The sequence below is a fragment of the Pseudopodoces humilis genome, chromosome 6, assembly GCF_049639895.1.
Source record: "Pseudopodoces humilis isolate 2021_Gansu_Grassland_sample_001 chromosome 6, ASM4963989v1, whole genome shotgun sequence".
NCBI lineage: Eukaryota > Metazoa > Chordata > Aves > Passeriformes > Paridae > Pseudopodoces > Pseudopodoces humilis.
This window is the reverse complement of record NC_142205.1, coordinates 6,547,975-6,568,341: the sequence shown is the minus strand read 5'-3', so window position 1 is coordinate 6,568,341 and position 20,367 is coordinate 6,547,975. Positions and strand designations below refer to the sequence as shown.

General features: G+C 39.0%; 1 protein-coding gene across 9 annotated transcripts in view; it reads left to right on the top strand.

Annotated features, from left to right (window-relative positions):
* The window catches only part of CTBP1 (C-terminal binding protein 1), a 235,914-nt gene extending 219,768 nt beyond the window's left edge, over positions 1–16,146 (top strand). For 8 of the 9 annotated variants that reach the window (XM_014261908.2, XM_088055984.1, XM_014261931.2 and 5 more), the window contains 4 exons: positions 3,343–3,473; positions 5,600–5,727; positions 8,933–9,050; positions 14,686–16,146. In XM_014261908.2, the coding sequence (XP_014117383.1) occupies positions 3,343–3,473; positions 5,600–5,727; positions 8,933–9,050; positions 14,686–14,872 (564 nt within the window). In that variant the 3' untranslated portion in view covers positions 14,873–16,146. The remainder of the gene's footprint in view (positions 1–3,342; positions 3,474–5,599; positions 5,728–8,932; positions 9,051–14,685) is intronic. The other variant, XM_088055985.1, reaches the window with a different exon arrangement.
* The last annotated feature ends 4,221 nt before the right edge of the window (positions 16,147–20,367 follow it).

The window sequence follows — 20,367 nt, the reverse complement described above, 5'->3', positions numbered from 1 at the left end:
TAAAGTTGTAGGTAACATGTAAAATAATTTGAAAATCTGGGTGTAGTAACTGCTGCTCCATTATTGACAAATTTGATAATAGAAGCCAGACACTTAATGAAAATTTTGATTCCATCTTTAGTTTAGGTAACAGCCAGAAGTTAAACACAGACATAAGAATGGAGGCAATGTACAGGAAAGAAACCCTAAGGTAGAATAGCTGATTTGGCTGTTCTTTATATATGTATGTATATATAGTGGGTTTATATGTTGGTGACAATGACAGTAGAACTCTTGCAGTAAAATCATTGCTTGTCTTCTGGGAAATAGTACCTACTACTCTTGAACTTTAGAACTGAAAAACTGAAGATGTTCCTCAGTCATGTGGGATCATGACAGAAAACTGACAATGCAACACACTTCCTGATTTGAGAGTTTAGGGATTTTGTAAATCCATCACAACTTAAAATCAGGATTTGGGATTTAAAACTCTAAAAAATTAAGAAGCTTAAAATAAAACCTAAGAGACCAGAACTCTGTCACCCTGCCTTGAATATTGTCTTTTGTTGTATGGCTGGATACGTTCAGTGGTTATTACATGGTGAGATGTCTTTTCAAGCAGACATCTAGACCCAAAAACCATCACACTGAATTCTATGGACCACTGGCCATTGGTCACTTTATTATACAGCAGTTGTGAAACTGGGGCCAGTTTACCACGGGAAGTTTCTGAGTGAAGGCAGAGAAATGTGTCGAGCTTTGGAGAAGGCATAGTGCATTAATAAGAGAAACAAACAAAGATAAACATGTTAAAACTGAGTAATGCTATCTGAAATGAAATGCCTATAATAAACTCTGCAGTGGAAAGTATCTTGTAAGCATTTATCTTCCTATTTGTTATCCTTCATGATCAAAGCAAGGATTAATTAAAGTGTTAAATGATAGTTCTTGCTTTGGGTAGGAGTTTGGGTGAAGCAGTCTGGATAGTAAAGTGGAGGTGAAACCCATGAAATTGTAACCCCTCTGACTGCTTAGTTTGTCTAGAGCATATTGTGATTTAGGCTGATAGATGTTGGAGTTGGCCTAGAATTTCTAGAGAGCATGGCATACCATTTTTGTCCAATATCACATGTCATGTAATAACCAGCTTTTAAACAAAGTGCAGAGAAGTATGGTGCATCTCATTTCACTGAAGTCTCACCCTGAATTTTGTTGAGTCCAAAATTACATAAAATGTTTTTGAAAATTTGGTGTCTGTCTTCTCTTAAGTAACTTTCCTAGTGAATTAATCATTATTCTGTATAGCCATCCTGCTTCTTGTATTCCCAGAGTAGCTCAGAGAAGTGTTTCAATGAACTTGTGGTATTCAGGTACTCTTAAGAGACTGAGGTCATCTTTAGTTACACAGATTTGAGAAAAACTGCAGTTTAAACACAATACTTTTATAAAGCAGCTCTGCAGGTTTAGTGTAGGTGAATTTACCAGACGTCAGCAGTTCCAGCTGTGAAGCTCTTTCAAGCTTCCACCCATTGTTAAGGATCATCTCCAGCTGCATCCACCCTGACAGTTAACATGAGTCACATAATTCATTCCCTCTAGAATGCATTTATGCAGACATGTTCTGTTTGATTTGAACATGTCGTAGTGCTAGTTCCGGAGTTTTGTAAAGAGTCCTAAAATGAAAACTCAAGCAGGGTTGTTGGGAAGATGGGAGATTTTAGCATGGTTCACTTTAAGTAAAATTTTCACGTCCTTTAGAGGGCCTGTAAATACACCAAGCTGTACTTCGCACTCAAATCACCGGTTTGTTCAGAAATAGAAGGGTAGGGTATATGAGCTCCCATGAGCCTTTATGGTGTGTCTTGCTAGCTGTACGTGGCTCTATGGTAAGCCCACTTGGGCTGGTTTTGGTACAGTTCCTACAGCTGACTAAGAACTGGAGATACAGTGATTGTTCCCATAAGGAATGTCTTCTTATTACCAGACTAGCTTAAGATCCTGCCTCAGTTTCTTTGCTGTCCTGATTCCCATGTTAATTACGTAAAGCTGAGAGCAGCATCCGTTAGTTCTCCTTGCTCCTGCAAGTGAAGTTTGGCTTTGCTGTATAGACCAATGGATGGTTCTCCCATAGGCCCAGGAGTCTGCAGATGGAGAGAGGCAGGGCCACTTCAAATTTAGTGTTGGCCAGTAAAATATGGTGGGTTTTTTCTATATAAAACACTGCAAGCATGTGCATATTAATATTCCCTATGACCTCATTAAAAAAACAGAACCGAAAACTCACTTATTCAAACCTCCTTGTTCTTGATGATTTGGCATTTTGAATCAGTATATGAGTGTAAGGATCCATTTATCTAAGGTTTAGTTTGATGTGTGGGTTTCATGAAGTTGAGTTGGTGTCAAAATGTTGGGGTTTGCTTATTTTTATGGTGAGAGATGGAGTCAGTTCAAAATGAAATTTTCATTCCTCATCTTCACCGTGGTTCCTGCTCTTCATGTGCTTTCCTTCATGCACAGAGGTGTTTGATTCATCTGGCAAAGATGAAATACCAGGGTGGCTGGATGCAGGATGCTTTAATTTATGTTTATTTCAGTACCATTTCTCTTATTTAAACTGCCACTTTGTTTTCAAGTTGTGGATATATTATGGTGTAAATTCTTACAGTTCTCCCCACACTGATTGTAGTGTCATCTACAATGCTAATCTGCACAATGCACAGCACAGCTTCTCTCCTGGGCACACAGCGTTCTCAACCAAATTCATTTTCATGCCTTTTAATTGAATAATAGAAGAATTCTTTAGACCTTTATTTGAAAAGTCTCACAGGGGAGGAGGAAGCTGAAGTAACAAAAATAAATAATACATACATCTACTGTGTTTTGGCAACTAAAGGGAAAAGTGTTTGAAAATCCAAAAGCATTGATTTTTCTGAAAAATTCATGTAGGCTTTTATTTGTGTGAAAGTTGAAAGCCACAAAATACGAATTTGTTTAAGAATGTGCTGTAGTTTCTGTCTCATGCAATTTCACAGTGAAATAAAAAGGCATAAAATGATCCGTCACTTTCATATGCACAGTTGTATCTTTTGATCATGTTACTGCACAATATCTGAAGCAACGCTTCTATTAAAAGACACTACTTACAAGAAACAAAAGCTTATTAAGTGCTGTGAAATAGCATTTTATATTAGAAGCATCACATTTGGTGGTACTTTCCAATGGAGAGGGAAGACAACTGTTAAAGTTTAAATCAGCTGAATAGCCTTTGTTGTAATGGATGCTTCTTTTGAGTAAAAAATAATGCCACAGCGATTTTATTTCATTTATTTTTATTTCATCATTCTTGTTTTTAACTTTCCCTAGATGAGACAAGGGGCTTTCCTGGTCAACACAGCTCGAGGTGGGTTAGTAGACGAAAAAGCACTTGCACAGGCCCTGAAGGAAGGAAGGATACGAGGGGCAGCCTTAGATGTACATGAGTCAGAACCATTCAGGTGCTTTTCCTTTTCTTTTCTTTTTATTTTGTTCACTTTCTTATTTTTAAGTCTTAGTGCATGATACAATCAACAGCAACAAGTAAATTGAGTTTTCCGTTCATTTGGTAGCTAAATACTCCTTAGCAAAGCAACATGAATCTGTGCAGCACTGGACTAATGCAAATGTAGATGAAGCTTGGGTTAGAAGTGAAAAAAGTGACAAGATTTAATTCCTTAAAAAGAAAACAAAACAAACAGTGGGTTTATTTAAGAACAATAGCAGGAACCTGAGTTCAAATCCTGGGCATGGCTTTGGCCATGGCTTTTAGGGGAGTACATCTTTGCCACTGATGCAGCTCTGGAGGCAACTGATGTCTGAACAGAGTCTTTCAAAGGCAAGGAATTGAGATGTGGTGTGAGAAGTAATTTCTTTATGATACTTTTCTGAAGAAAAAGACATTTGTCCAGCTTGCCTCTGCAGGAAAGCCATAAGTGTGTAAGAGGTTGCAAAAAAAAAAAGTTCAGGAAGGCTGTCAGAGTGCAGGTTTTGTTTTGTTTTACCCTTTATAAGAGGAGTAGTAACTCTACTGTCAGTGGCAGGGCTGGTAGCACAAGCCTGAGTTTTTGAATGACTGACAAGTCTAGTGTTTCAGGCAGAAATGTACCACTCCCCTAAGTGGCATTGGCATTGAGCTATCAGCTTTCTAATCAAAATGAGCCTATTTCATATGTCCTTGAGTCTTGAGAATAGACTGCTGTAGCTTAGTCCTTGCATGTGACAAGCCTTTTTCAGGCTGGCAGGGAAAAATGTTATTTTTAACTGGAACAATCCACATAAGTTTTTGAAGAAGAACAGGTGCAGGACAGGTTGTAAAGATTGGAGAGAGGACAGTATCTCTCATTCCAGCTTGAGGGGGAAATAGAACCTTTGATAAAATAGAATAATATCCTTTTACTCAGGATTTTTTTTATCTACTGAGGCACAATGCCACATCACAAATATTTAATTTTATTTATGTGTACTCTGGATTCATTTATTCCTAAACATAGTCATTACAACACAATAGTGCTGTGCAAAGCCAGAGTGTAGCAGCTCAAGGGACTTGCAGCTACATACATTCTTCCCAATTCCTATCTGGGATCTGCACAAAGCAGCCCACTGCACCTCTAGGAAGCCCCATTTACTGTATGGAGATGCCATTTGCAGAGATTCAGTTGCAGGATTACAGCCACAGTTTCCTTTGGCTTCAGTGCTGCATGTCTATCTGATTGCAGCATGTAACTCTTTATTCAAGAGTTTTGCCAGATATTTTGATGTTTTTTGAACTACAGATGAAATCTGTCATTTTATGAATTATGACCAACTCTGAAAGCATGCTTTTGTCTTAAATATTTGCTCTCCTGTTACAGTTGACTGCAAGATTATTAAAACTGGAAATAAATAGGAGGAGCAAGTTTCCATTATTTTTGATTTCTCTACTTTGTATCTGTGATAACAGTTTTACATAGATTCATTGCTTTCCCTGAAAAACAATCTGTAAAGTAAATTTCCTTCTTTCTGTGGAGTCTCTATAAAGGAATGGGAAAGAAAAAATACTTAAAAGAAAAAAAACCCTCTGAATTATCCAAAAGGCATTGAGGCTGCTGATGGACACGCTTTTGATTTGGAAATAATTGTAAATCTTTTTTTTTTTTTTTTTCCTTCAAATGATTAGATGTCATACTGACAGAAAGAGAAGAGTTTTGTTGGTTAATGCTATAAAAGTAAAATTGTGATGAACTGGACAAATAGAATGGCATCCTAAATTAATGTGGGTTTTCCTTTATGCATTTCTGCCCCAGAACTGGAGTGAAAGTGGCTGTAGTTAACAAAAAGTGCATTGGACAGAAGCTAATGTTGCTGCTATACTTAAGCCCCACCCTTTGAGTCTATAAAAAGTGATTGTTGCTTATTTATACCCCAAATAGTGCATTAAATTAACAGACAGAATTATAAACAAACTCAGTAAAGAATAGAAATGAAATTATTTTGTGTTGTAGAAATTAATCTCTGTATGTCCAAATCCATCAGGATTCCCCACCTTGCTTTCCCCTTGTCCCCAATATTTTTTTGTCATTTGATCTTGTTTTAAATTTTCATTTAGCTTTAGTCAGGGCCCCTTGAAGGATGCACCAAACCTGATCTGTACCCCACATGCAGCCTGGTATAGTGAACAAGCCTCAATTGAGATGCGGGAGGAAGCAGCACGAGAGATCCGAAGGGCGATCACAGGTACTGACTCACATTATTATTAGCTCCTTCCCTGTGTAGTTCATTTTAAGAAACCTATTTCTTCAGTCTTGAAAGATGCTGAAAAGAAGCAGCCTTGGGTTTTGTTTCTAATATTTGGAACACAGAAATCAGCAAATGCTTGCTAAGTCTGTTCTCAGAATTTGAACAGGTAATTTTGGAGGTTCTTTGCAATTACAAAGGGAACACAGGCATTGCAAAATAAGTACTTTTTTCATGTAAAGAAAATGTATTTTTGTATATGAAAAATCATCTGCTCTTTTCTTTGTTGCATGTAAGTATTATCCATTTGATGGGTTTGACTGCAAGTCCTCCTGGTATTGCTGGTACCTTCCTTAGCTTTTCCTAGACACTCCCTTACACTTGTCATAAGCATTTCTCTACGTAAAGTTTTCAGTATTTTATTGAGAGGTTATTCTATTTTAGGTGTTCCCCTCTTTAAAGCCTTGCTAAAGAAGTCTGGCATTTTAAAGGGCAGAGTGTCTTTGTTATATAACTGCCATGTAATTGTAAACTGCTCACATAAGAGAAAACAGCTATGTCTCGAACATGCGCTGCTAATAAGTAAAATGAGAGGACTGAGCCATTTGGCATGGGTTTGAATCCCTTGTAGCCTAAAATAAAAGGAAGGATTTTCATACTGGAAAATGATTCATTAAGCACTAATGTTTTCTCTTTAGTTGGACTTTGCTGTGTCCCCCTTGGCAATATTGTCTGAATGCTCTGCAGACATGCAGGGCCATCTGTGTCACCTTGAGAGTAGTTCAGTGCCAGCACATTGCTCTGTTACACAAAAAGCACTGGCAGTAGCCTTCCCTCTGGCTTGTGCCTAGAGAGGCCAGGCAATTTAGTTGCATTTATAGCCTGTGCAGAAAGAAGATTCTCTTCTGGATGCTAATTAAAGGCACCTCTTTAACTCCTGATCTGAATTGTCCTTTACTGGACAATTTCACTGTTTTAGAGGTGACCTGAAGAGCCTGACCATCCTTTTGCTGGAATTGCTCCTTGTGGCTGTACTCCAGAACTCCAGTGGTACATTTGTTTGTGAGTCTGTTCAATAACTCCTAGATAGCTCTGGGAGAGATTGCACAAACCAGCACCCAATACCTGCGTGAGGGAGGATTGATGTGCAAATCAGAATTAATAGGCTATGGTCTGAAAACTGAAGAAGATCCAGCTATCCAGAGCTAGTTTTATGTGAAATTTGTGCAGTAGCCCAAGCATATGTGCCTAGGAAGGCAGATCTGCAGTTCCTTCAAGTGTGTGATGGTGCTCTCAGCAATCTGGATCATTGATTTGTATTGAAGGTGTCAGTACTTCAGTGTTTGCATATGGTTTTTAGTAAGATCAAACTGAGACCAGTGTTAAGGAGGTGAGAATGACATTGAATTGCAGTGAAACAAATGTAGGAAAGATACAGGAAATATGGGATAAAGCTGGATATATGAAAATCATAGGGGAGCACAAAGAGAGGGTGTAGAGAGGGAGAATAATTGCAGAAAGGTGTGAAGTGTAGGAATGAAGGCTATGACTACCATTTGACAATAAACATGTTAAGTGTTTCTGCTGTTACTTAAAAGTCAATGATGTTGTGATGTGTAAAATACAAATAATCAGCAGAGGTTAAATACCTTGAAATATATTTTTAAACTTGAAAGCATTCCAAGTATGAAATAAAGAGGACCACTGGAATGGAAATAAGAAGAAGGCAAGCATGGCAAGTGAAAAGATAATTTTAAGTTTAAAATTAAACAAACAAATACTAGGTTTTGAGAGGAGACCGGTAGAACATGCCTACAGAAGTTAGCAGAATGAAGAACAAGGGGAAGGAGGAAGACAGGATTGAGAAGGAAAAACATCAGAAGAAGAAAGGTACTGTTGAAATTTGTGGATAGTTCTGGCAGAAGTTGAGATGTATGTATATTTCAGCTACATTTTGAAGATGATTCCTAAATGATTGGAATTCACCTGTAACGGGGCATGTACCTCACCTTGTTCAGTGCTGTGCTTGTGCACAGGAGATGTCACAGGTTCAGGGACATCAGCTAAAGTCACGGAGTAACACTATTTGTTGGTATCCATTGCATGAAAAGCAGTTTCATGAAAAGGCATTTTACCAGACCCATTGTTACTGGGCTGATGGATAGAAAGATAGTGCAGTCCTTAATCAAATTTCCAGTAGGAAGCTGGAGACAAAAGACTGAACTCTTGATTCATGATGGAACATGGTCAGTTTTTGAAAGGGTTTCTGGAGTAGCATTGCCAGCAGTGGCAGGGGTGGACTCCAAATTACCTCTTTCTGCTCCTCTATGTGCAAATGCACTGTAAGATTGAACTTCAGTGAAGACTCATTAATAAAACAGATGTCAGAAAAAGCACATGCTTCAATTGATCTCTCTCCTGTTAAAACAGGTGGAAACATTCCTATTGCTATGAAGAAAATCTGTGCTGGATCTGCTCATGTCATTTTTTGCAGGGCTGAAGGTAGTTCTGCAAAAGACAGTCACAGGCTTGTCCAGTATGTGCTGAATCAGGTTGACAGATTCTCCAGTCTTTAAAACTTCAGTTGTACTTCAGATATTAATAAAAGGTTTTGAAGAAGTGAAGAAAGGAAATTCTGGTGTATTTTCATTTTACTAGGAATGAAAAGCATGGCTGAGGATTAATACATTGCAGTAAATAAAAGTGAAGAGCAATTCAGATACAGAAGGGAAAGTTCAGGAGGAGAGAGATTAAATGTTGGTCATATTCACGTTTATGGCACAATTCCATTCAGAATTCTGTATTTTTCATTAAATGTTTTTAATTGCTGTGACAGGTAGAAGGGCAAGGAGGAAAGTGATGTAAAGGACAGAAAGCTACATTACTGAATTTGATAGGTAGCTATGCTCTAGATCCAAATTACAGTTTCTTGGAAAGATTAATCTTACTGATTTTGGTTTTCCTGAGACCCTGTATAGAAGAGATATAGACAGGTAAATGAAAATTAAGCAGAGCATTTCAGCCATTATTACCTAAGTCCCAGGCAAAAGGCTACAGCAAGGATCAGAAACAAGCTCTTGGTGCCACTTTATTTATTGATTTAAATGCACAAATATTTGTAAGTATTCCTAACATAAACATACTAAGAGTATAAGGCACACAATTTTTATACTTTTTTTTTTTCCTCTTCCTCATTTCATCTTAGGTCGTATTCCAGACAGTCTGAAAAACTGTGTTAATAAAGATCACTTGACTGCAGCTACACATTGGGCCAGCATGGACCCTGGAGTTGTTCATCCAGAGCTTAATGGTGCTGCATACAGGTAAGTGTGCTGAAGAGGTAGAAGAAATACCTCCATAATTCAGTGTAGGTATTCAAGAATAGATAAAAGACCTTCCTGTTACTGATTGAAGTAAGTGCATTACACACCAGCTATATTGTTTTTGTAATCGTTGTGTTCAGGAGAATAATCTTGTTTTGTTAGTTGTTGTCAGTCATGCTGTGTCTAACCATGAATCCTCTTGCAGTCTCTTTTTATTGGGTATGTGAGCAATATCCATTTGTTTGTATATTCAAGTAAAACAATTCTGGTCATCTCCACTGTTGCAGTGGAAGTTTTATATTCCTTTGCTGAAGGTAATGATGCAGCTGCAGGTTACAGAAAGACTTTCAGTAATAAACTTATATTGTTTTGTTGCCTCCAGACACAAGAGAGAACAAGTAACTCAGTATTGAAAACAGTGGGACTGCCTGTGGTGATTATGAAAATACATTTAAAATAGCTTTTTCTAAATCATATGTTTAATTTTTAAGCAGAAGCATTTGAGAGACTTGATCTATGTATTCTCAGTCAACTGTGAAAGTAGGTCTTAATAATTAATAGAAAGGGGCAATTTTTTACATCTAATATGCACATTCCTTAGTTGTTTTGTTTGCTCAAGAGTCCTTCTCTGTCCCTTTATCCCTAGCAGCTATTCTAGCAGCAGATTCTTCCTAGTAGCCAGCTTCAGACAATTTTTATTTATGAAAAACACCTGCAGTTTTTGTATTTTCCAGTATAGTATTTACACATAAGTAGGATGAAAATAGCAGAAATCTACAAATGTCTGCTTCCCTCAGTGTCTTGAGGAAAGGGGCAAGTGCAGTCCTCTCATTATTTTGTCATATCCCATTATCCTAATCTTTCCATTGTCCTTCTTCATGCATCTACTTTAACTTTGTTGTTCTTTAGGAGGATTCCCCATGCTTTTAGTAGAGGGGGGATTCCTGATTTTGTGTTTTACTTCACATGGGAACCCAGCTATGCCCTGCTGAGGAGTGAAGCAAAGTTATCCTGTCCCAATGACTTGAAACAGTCTCATCAGAAGGGGATGGAGGGGTGTCAGGGACGAATGTCACCACCCTCTGCCACAGTCTCCTCATCAGGAGCCATAAATGCACCAAGGGAAAGGAGTAACTTGCATTTGGTGATCACATCACTTGAAGAGGTTTATTTCTGGAAGTATGCCCATTGCCCTAAATATCTAAGAAGGTTGTTTTTATTTGCTTAAATGAGAAGCTCAAGCACACAAGTTCTCCTCCACACAGCATCTGGTTTCAAGGACTTCAGTTTGGAGTAGTGAGGGTATGGCTGGATGTAATTTGGACTTTAAAGGCAGGTGTTGCTGGACATCAGGTAATAACTCCAGCCCTGTTGTGGCAGTTAAGAACAGGGGTCCATGCCCAAATAAAATGCAGGTTTTTGTTCTCATTTTGGGGGTCACAAGTCCAGTAGAAGCAGGCTTAGCAGCCAGAAATTAATTTTAACTTAGGAATGTCTGGGGGAGTTAATGATTTACTAGGTAAAGACCATATGTATTCAATTTAAGCAGGATAAACACAGAACTGAGTGGCTTTTTAAAACATTGTTTCAGTCCATTTTTTCAATAAAGAAAATTTATTATAAAATTCTGATTTAATTATTTTCAAATGCAAAATAAAACTAATTTTAGGAATTTTGAGGCAGGAGTTAGCAGTTATACAATAAATGTTAAGAGCCTTTTGGAGGGGCAATAGAATAGCGTTTGAATGTGGATAAAGGCAGTTACTACTGTGTGAAGTGCAAAATATGCATCACTTGAAGCTCAGGTTTTTATGAAGAAATTAGTTTCAACAGCAGTGTTTGCTGATGCTTAATTCCTACCTGGATTAAGTGCAGCATTTAACTTGAATGTTCAAACCAAATTTTTCCATCTTTTCTTTGCAATCCAAGATTATGTTGAGCTAAGTGAGTTCGGAGTCTTTTACATACTATGTATGATGTTCCAGATGTGCTAATAACTGTATCATGCTCATGTAATTGCATTAGAAGATAAGACCTGGGATAATAATTTATATGTTAAAAAATGCAGATACCTCTTTTGGTGAACTAAAACTAATAAGGCTGTTTTATTCTGGATATATAATTCTTTTGTATTTTGATGTAGGACAGAAATCTCAAATTATCAGATATTATCGCAAGCCAAGAACATTGAGCATTAGTCAGCAGATTGTAATCTAGGTCATCTGAATATCATCATATTCTGGAAAAAACAAATCCATTTACCATGCAAAGTGCAAGACACCCTATCAGCACCAAAGGTCATGAAAGCAGGACCTATCCAATGAGTAAAGATCAACAATACTCCTGAGAAGGAATTATTTGTAGTGGTCTTGGTGAAGCAGTATAATGTACCCTGATCTTGCGTTGCCGCCGTGTATTTGTTACCAAGCTGCCTGTGAAATAACTCCCTGTGTTATTCCTGTGTCACAGAGCAGGCAGGTCATAGGCACAGAGAAATTCAGCAGCCACTAACACTGCTTGTACCACTTACAGACATTTCACACATCTTCCTGCCTCCTAACAGGTAGAGGATAAGGCTGGATGGGGCTCTGAGCAATCTGGTCTAGTGGAAGGTGTTCCTGCCCGTGTCAGGAGGTGGGAACAAGATGATCTTTAAGGTCCCTTCCATCCCAAACCATTCCATGATTCTGTGAATACCTAAGTACTGAAGAGGTCCTTGGATGAGAATAGCTAGATGTTGGTAATTCAGGAACTATTTTATGTTGGAGTTCTTCACTGGTGATTTTCAGACTCAGTGCATGATAACAGTGCACTTAAAAATTGAACTTCTTCTAGGACAGACTCAGTTTCTTGAACAGAGCTTAACACAATGAGTTCAAGGTGCTTCTGCAGTTTAAGAGCTAGATGAGAGTAAAGTAGAAATTAAAGTTGACCATCTGTTATAATTAAGAGGGCTGCTGTGTTTTTCCTCCTAAATTAAGACTACATGGGGGAAGGGGATGGAAGAGTATGAATTAACAGAAGAGGTATAACTGACTGCTCACTTCTGCTTTCACAAAAATTCAGTTCAGTGGACATTTTACCTGTAAAACATCTCAACTTACTGCTGCCAGAGGAGGAACTTCATGAAGTGCAGGAAAGGATGTATTTGCTGGTTAAGAATAGAAAAAATTGAAAGACTAGAAAAGCAATAAATAGCAGGGAAAGTTATATAGAATACATATGCTCATGGATAGAGGCTTGAGTTGATGTCTCCTTTCAGAGACAGGATTTGAGCAACGCTGATGATTAAAATGGAACAAAAATTACAAAAAGAGAACTGCAAAGCAGGGTTAGGAGTTGTCAAGTAAAATGCAGTTTTTGTGGAACAATATGGTAGCTGTGTATTGGCTGCTGCCACTGTGTAGCTTTAGGACAAGAAAAACAATCGTAGGGCCTCTGGACTTTGAGTCTGTAGGAAACCTGTACCTGAGGTGAAGTGCTGGCAGGTAGAATCCTGATGGTTATGACTTGGTGTCTAAGGGAATGTCCTTATATACAAAAAGGATATTTGGAGTCAGAGTAGAATTACAGCCATGCAGTTAGAAATGTTTAATGTGCTCATAAGGTAACTCTTCGTGCTTCTGATTCAGCACTGTCCATTTTCACGAGGGGAGGCTCAGACTTTTCTTCCTGCAAACACAGTTTTCAGAAGCTGCTCTCTCCGTGACATTTTTCCAGCTCTGGTGTGTTGATACTCTGGGAATACGTTGTTAGAAAGCAGAGATTGTTTGCTGAGAACAGCTGCAGTATTGGACTTTTAAATGGAAATTTGTGTCATGTTGTGTGTCTTGCAAAGCACCTAGAATAACAGAAAAGCTGTTTCAAAATTAAATTTAGGTAAAACAATACAGTCTGACAGTTTTCATAGGAACTGAAGCAAATTTGATTAATAAGATTCAAATGGAGTTACTGAAACAAGCAACTAATTCCATTAGCAACTGCAAATTAATTCCAAGGAACCTCAGTGGAGAGGGAATTAGCATAGGAAGCCCTGTAAATATGTGTACAATTGGGAACAAAGTTATCTGGCCTACAGGTGGTGTGATCAGTCACAGCCTCATTACCCATCCCAGATTACAGTCAGTGTTGGGTGTGTAGGAGTCTTTCCCAGGATGGCCAGACCAGTGTGTGGTGTCCCTGTTGTCCCTGTGCCGTGCCACTCCTGCTGAGCCCATCTGGCTCCATATTTCCAAAAGCAGTTCCCATGATGTTTCTGTGGTGGAAGCAAAAAAAACCAAGTCAGTGTGCTTGCATCCAGCTTTTTTCTCCTGAGTCTTGCCTAAGTTCTGCAGTAATTTTCTTCCAGTTTGAGGGAGCTTGCACAAACACATATTATTGCCATGGAAAAGATGCAGAAACAGGCTGAAATTCTCTGATGCATTGACCTCTGATGAGGAGCAAATCAACAGCACAATAATGTGATACTTGAAAAAAGCTTGACAAGACAAGTGCCTTTTGTCCTATGTAGTTCTGGGTAAATACTTGGGTGGCAAAAGCTGTAGTGAGTGGTAGTTTTGTGTGTTCAGGCTTTCAAATGCATAATGAATGGTCTCACCAGGATGCTTGAGTGGGCAGACTACAGCAGGAGAGAATGAGGGAAATGAGGGATGAGTGTGCAGCTTTACGATGAGGAGGGTATGTAAAGGGTCAGTGGTAGGTGGCCAGTGTGACGTAACTTGCAAATAGGTATTGAGATATTTGACTAAAAAGAGAACAGATTTTTATTAAATCCACGTGTAGCTGTTTTTATACAGCGCTGTGAAATACCAGTGTTCATCAGTTACACCTGAAGTTTGGGATTGGAACAATAGATTTGCAAGATTTTTTTAGCCTGGTAACATCAGAGCCATTATAAAATTGAGCTGAATCAGAGGGTGATTCTTTTGTTGAATGCATAAAATATTTAGATGTCAGTGTTTGTCCAGGTAGGGTAAGAAATCTTCAGAACCATCCATAAATTTTGTGTTTGCGTTTCTCTTTCTTGCAGTCTGCCTGAAGCACTTGTCCTCTGTGTATCTGGCTGGTTCTTCTTCAGACAAGTGCAGTGGCAAGTTTGCTGCTGAAAACTTACTCGGGTGCAATAGGCTCGAGTTTGTCATCTTACAAGTGTATGGGTGTGATGGCTTTTTGGGGGAGCTGCCAGGAAGCTAAGGCTGCAAAACTACTGTAAATAAATATTTTCTCAAACCGCAACAATGAAAATTTGAAATTGCTACATGAGAATGAAAGAGATAAAAAGGGAAAAGTTGTAGAGAACATACTGCATGGACCCAGCTGGAATTATTTCTTGCTGAGGTTATGCTTTGAGAGCAGCAAAACTTGAAGGCAGTTTTCCTTGCTGTGTTGTTACTCCTGCTATTAAATCTGAAGAAGTAATCTGAAGAACTTTCATGTCTCATTTGGTAAAAATACAGCATCCGGTGCTTTATGTAGCAGCGTTTGCATGTGGCATCTGACATGGAGCTGAACTCCCTGTCCCTCTAACTGGTCTGAAAGTGAAAGCAGCATCTCTGTAGCTCTAGAAGGAGGCAGGGTGGGTTCTCTGCTCAATCAGCTCCTGGTTTTAATGTCTGCTCTGGTTTTCTCCTCCCAGCAGGTATCCCCCAGGCGTTGTAAGTGTGGCTTCCACTGGCATACCTGCAGCAGTAGAAGGAATAGTCCCCAACCCCATGTCTCTATCACACGGCCTCCCTGCTGTAGCCCACCCGCCCCATGCTCCTTCCCCCGGCCAAACTGTCAAACCAGAAGCTGATAGAGACCACCCGAGCGACCAATTGTAGCCAACAACAGCATTCCCAACATCCGAGACTTCAACCGCGTGTGGAAAACAACACAACACAAAACCCTGGATTTTGATTAAAGGCAAAACCATGAACTTACAGGAGGAGACGATTATTGGTTTAGAAACTGGTCCAATATACAGTATAAAAGGAAAAGGTGGGAGACAAAAAGAAGATTTGGAAACATTTTTTCCTCCGTATAAATTGTAGTTTGTCCCTGTCCAGTGGACTGATTCACTGTTTCTGTGTCCTATGGGTTCTTTGTTAAGCAAGAGAAGTTAGTAGTTAATTATATCATGAATGTACTTGTCTGTGTACAGTTTCTAGAACATTAAAAAGGGTTTGTTTGCTTAGCTGTCAACAAGGAAAAACATAAGGGAGGCATTCAACAAACCAGTTTTGAGATTAAAAATCCTTTCTTTTATATTTTCAAACATGCCCAAAAAAGAGGCAGTTGGCAAACTTCTCAGGACAATGAATTTTTCCCATTTTTCTTTCTACGCCACACAGTGCATTGTTTTTTCTACCTGCTTGTCTTATTTTTTAGAATAATTTAGTAAACAAAAGAAAAACAGTTTCTCCTAATTTTGGCATGAATTCCCTTATTTCAAAATGAAGACAACCTTGCAAAGAGATTTTGAGGAAAAAAAGAGGTTTTGTATAAACGAGCATTGTGCTTTTTGTCACCAGTTAAAGTATATATTATTGGTGGTATCTGGAAAAGGCACTAGACTACTGAAAAGTAGCAGCATTTCATTGCCTACATTGATTCCTTCCTGGTAATGTGGTAGGCTAGCAATATTTTTGGTTAAAATCATGTTTGTGACTGTAACCATTTGTATGAATTATTTTAAAGAAATAAAAATCCCAGACAAATACCATATGTGTAAAAATTTTTATTTCTAGTAACTGTTTATTCAACTTTTATTAGGTTTCTTAGCTGTAATTTTTAAACAGATGCTGTCAAGTATTTCATTTCTAGCTTTACTTTGCTCTCTGTTGTTTGTAATACTGTCTTGGAAGCTTGAAAAATAAAAAAAAAAAAATTCTTTCCATACCATTTTTCCCTTTACATTTCGTAAATGTTGATCTTTTTTCCTGTGTTTCTAATGGAGTTTGAAATTAAGATGGATTTTGATTTGTACACCGGCATCATCAGCTACAATGTGGTAACAGCATTTATGCCACCACTGTGGGCAGAGCAGAGGAGGTACAACAGCAACACAACAACAACAGTAATAATAATAATAAATGTCTTTTGCCGAAGTCCAACATGAGAAGTGTCCATTGTTTTATTTGCTTCTGTGATGATGGAAGGGTGCAGCAGGATGTAATTGCATTTGCTATATTGAAGGAGTTTTTTCTTTGAGCACAGGCAGAAGTGTGTTCAAGGCAGGTTAGATTCCAGCTGGATGCTGTTCCGACCTTTCCTGTGCTCCTGGGTAAGATGTCCTTCATCCCTGAAAAGTTTAAAAAAAAGACAAAAGTTTATCTACTTCAGGAGGGAGATCGGTGGTGAGCAAAATTGAACCTGGAGCTGAACCTCCTTGGTGCTCTGTTGTCTCTTTATTCACTATTAGTCTGAACAGTGCACGCCCCTAAGGTTGGTGAGCTGGGTTTTATGGGATCTGTGAGAAGTTCTGGCCCCTGTTCCTGCAAGTCTGCAGAGCAGCCTCCAGCTCAGTTCAGGTAAGGGTAAGAGGCTGCAAATCACCAAACGCAGAAATTTGTGGGTCTCTATGCAGCGAGCACTATGTAAGGTGAAATTTTATCTCTGTGGAAGAGAGGAAGTTTTTTGCCTTGAACATTCACAGCTAAAAATGTCATCCATTACAATTTATTTGATGGTAAAACTCTTTCTGTTCCCTTTGTGAAATGAAATAGAAAACAGCCCTGAAACTGCAAGCTGTCCCAGAAAAGACACTTATAAGAGCTTTGAGGCCAAAAATTTGCAAAACAAGTGCAGTCTCCTGCTGTTGAAGCAGGATTTCATATTTCTTGAGTAATTCATATTTTAAGATGCTGCTTTGTCAGACTTAAGTTGCTTCTTTAACATATGTAAAATAAAACATTTAACATCTGGCTGCCAAGAACTGCTGACAGCCACATTTGCAGCCCCATTTCCCAAGGAAAAACCGAGAGGGTTCCTTGCATCATTTGGACATGGCTTGTGTAAGTACATTTTGTTTGTAGTGGATTGATAATTGAACTAGAAATTGTGTTTATTGTGGGTACTTCTTGGGCTCAGTTCTGAAGTATTTGAGCTGTTTGTTGTCCATGCTTGCTCAGGCACAAACCTTTGCAGGATTTGAGTCTGAAATGTGCTGTTTTCAATGTTTTTCTGTTGGTGTTTGAGGTTCTCTTTTGCTCTGACTGGAGCCAAGTAATCAGTTTCCTGCTTCAGAAAGGAAAAGCCATTGGGGCAGTGACAAGACTGATGGGTGTTGACTTTGGGCTATGGTCTGAAAAGTAATGAAAAGCCAAACTTGGGGTTAATGACTGATTTGAAAAGTGGCTCATAATAAACAAAAGGCTGTTAATCCAGAGCAACCTTCTCTCTTTTATGACTGCTTTTGTTGGGTACTGGAAATGTGATAAGATCTTCCTCCATTTGGTGAAGGATGTGCTAAATAAGAGTATACAGCAGAAGATGTAGTTAATAGGAAAATGCAGAGTGGAGAAGGTGATGGCAGCAGAGGCTACAGGTGACCTGAGGCAGTGTTGAAAGAGGAGTTTGAGCAAAGTGCCTGCATGATTTGCTTTTGGTGGCATTCGAATCACCGGACAAAGAATGAGGCTAAACATGACAAAAATGCTGCTGGCTCAAAGGCTGCAGGCAACAGCAGGATGGCAGGAGGCTGTGGGGCTGCACAAGAATTTGGTGTGGTGCAAGAACGTGCCAGTTGTGCCAGATGCAAAGCCAGGTGGTTGCAAATCAAACAAAAACTTGTCAGAAAAAGGAGCCGTGGTAGGGCTGGCGGATTGGTGCTGTGGGAAGGAGCAGTGTGGTGGCAGATTGATCTGGCACAGAGGTTTTGGTAGGTCTGAGAATGGATCAGACATGTTACACAGGACCTGTTGCATTTGCTGGGTAATTTTGGTCAGGCTCAAAAGATTGAGCTGAAGTCATAGCAGAGACAGGTTCTCAGAATCACTGATGGTGTGGAGGACTCGGAGGAAGTTGGAGTAATTTGACATTTTCAGCTTAAAAGTGAAGGCTGAGTTGGGGGAATGGCTGTAAGTAACAAATCTTGTGGAGGAAGGGGAAATGTTAAATGCTGATACGTGACAGCCTAAATGGGGTTAAGAAAAAGTCTTTCTCAACAGGGAGGTCCTGAGACTCAGTCCTGAAGGTTGGTGTTTTTGTGTTTAGGTTTTTGGGTGGTTGGTTTTGTTTTGGTTTTGTTTTTTTTAAATACACAACTAAGTTTAAACAATCCAGAAAGGTTGTACAAGATTGCAACCAAACCAACAACTAGAGGCTTTTTTTTCATTCAGGATGAAACACTTTACCTTCCTTTTTAACAAGCCTCAAGCCTTTTTCCCTTATTACAGGGTTGAGGAGTTGTTTTGAGAAAATGCCTTATTTTCTTGTTCAGTTTCCACCTCAAATGATTAAGGTTGGCTTTCCAAATGACCATGAGTGCTGCAGTCTAGCTGTTCCCAGCTTGCTCCTTGCCTCAGACTGAAAGATTTCTCCTCTTGTTTCAGTGGGTAGTGTTGTTTGTTCTGCTTGAAGGAAAAGGCAGCACTGACAGTATTGCCTTTATTCAGTCCACTCCGACCTTACTATTTTGTAAATTGCAAAAAGAAAAAAAAAATAGTTATTAGTTTTAAGGTCAGTGTAATACTGGATCATTTTGTATGACCACTTAGTAAAGCTGTTAAGTGTGATATGTGTTATGAGTCTTCCTTAAACCTGATACCATGTTTTGAATTCAGTAAATCTTTCAGAAAGATTTCTAGTATTTATGTTAAAATGTCAAGTGATGGGGTTTTTTTTGATATTTATTTTAATAGCTTGTTTAAATAGGGGATAGCCATCACTGTAATTTTTAAATGGCTTTATTTAATTTGGCTTTCCCTACCTCTACATTCCAGTAATTGTTTCATGTTAAACATGAGGTCATGTAGCCTGGCTTGTATTTGGAGAGCATGTCACATTTTAGCCATGTTGCCTTTGTACTGAGGTCAGTGACACATCTTCCAAACTGTTATTCATCTGTTTTCTTTTCCAGTTGCTTCCATTGCACTATCCATCCTTTCTTTGTGCTCTGTATTTTTGCCCTTTTCAATGACGTAGTCCAATATGGTTATCTTCTGCAGATGGAATTTCAGGCTTTCTGATCTCAGTATTTCAGCTGTTTTCTTCCTTCCATCAACTTCCCAATTTCCTCTGTAAGCTATTTTCCTTCAAAGTCACAAGTGCTCGAGGATATTAATTAATCCTCTTTGTCCTTCTTTGCCCAGGTACCAAAGCTCCACATTGAGTGGTCCTGCTCTCGTCACACGGGTGCCCATTTCATCCACCATCTGCACACTTTGTGTGTCTACCGCTTGCAGAATGGACCTTACCTGGGTCTCACACTTCAGATCAGCCCCTCAGCATCTGCCTCCTGTCCTTCCTTGTCTCTTTCTAGCTTTTGGGAGACCTGGAATGTTACCCCTAGAATTCTTCTCTTTTCTGGAAGCCAGTTCCACTTTCCCTCTGTGACACAAACTCAGCTCTCCTTGGCTGACCTCCTTGCACACCACCTCAATCATGTGTTGCATTTTTTGTTTCCAAAACAAAATCATATATTCCATTTTTTGTTGCATTTTGGGGTTTGGGATCACCCAGCTGGTCTTTTTCTCTTTTTTTATGCAGCTCCTCATCTAGAGTTTCCTTCCTTCATTTTCTGTACCACAAAAACAAATAAGCCTCTTCATATCTCAGCACTTTCCTTTGCCTTTACACTTCTGCTCAGAGCAATAATGGAGTGTTTTCTGAGCAATAATGGAGTGTTTTCTTGAAGCAGTGCTGTTTGTTTTGGGGGTGTCGTGATGGTTTCATGGCCACCATAAACAGACTAAAGTATGTCCTTGTGATGATTAGAGGCATTTGGGACATGCCCAAGATGATGCAGATAATTCTCCCAGCATGCCAGTCCCTTGAAGATATTTGTTACACAGTCTTTAATTACCTATCTACCCCCCTTCTTTCACATGCTGCCTAAAAAGGATAAGGAGTTGCTGGCTCAAGAAATAAAGAAGTTTAAAAAGAACCCCAAGATTTAATATTTCAAGGGTCAAAGATTTAAAGCAATAAAGCTGAGCAAGATTATAGCTGAAATTGTCACAATAACCTTTTGTTATGTGTCAAGTTTGATGTATTAGAAGCAGACAATTGCGTGTCACTGTGACAGTGCTATTTATTTGTCTGTGCTGTGTAAACAGAGACATTTTGGAGTTTGGGAAAAACTTATGGAGCTGGCTCCCTGGATAAACTCCAGGAG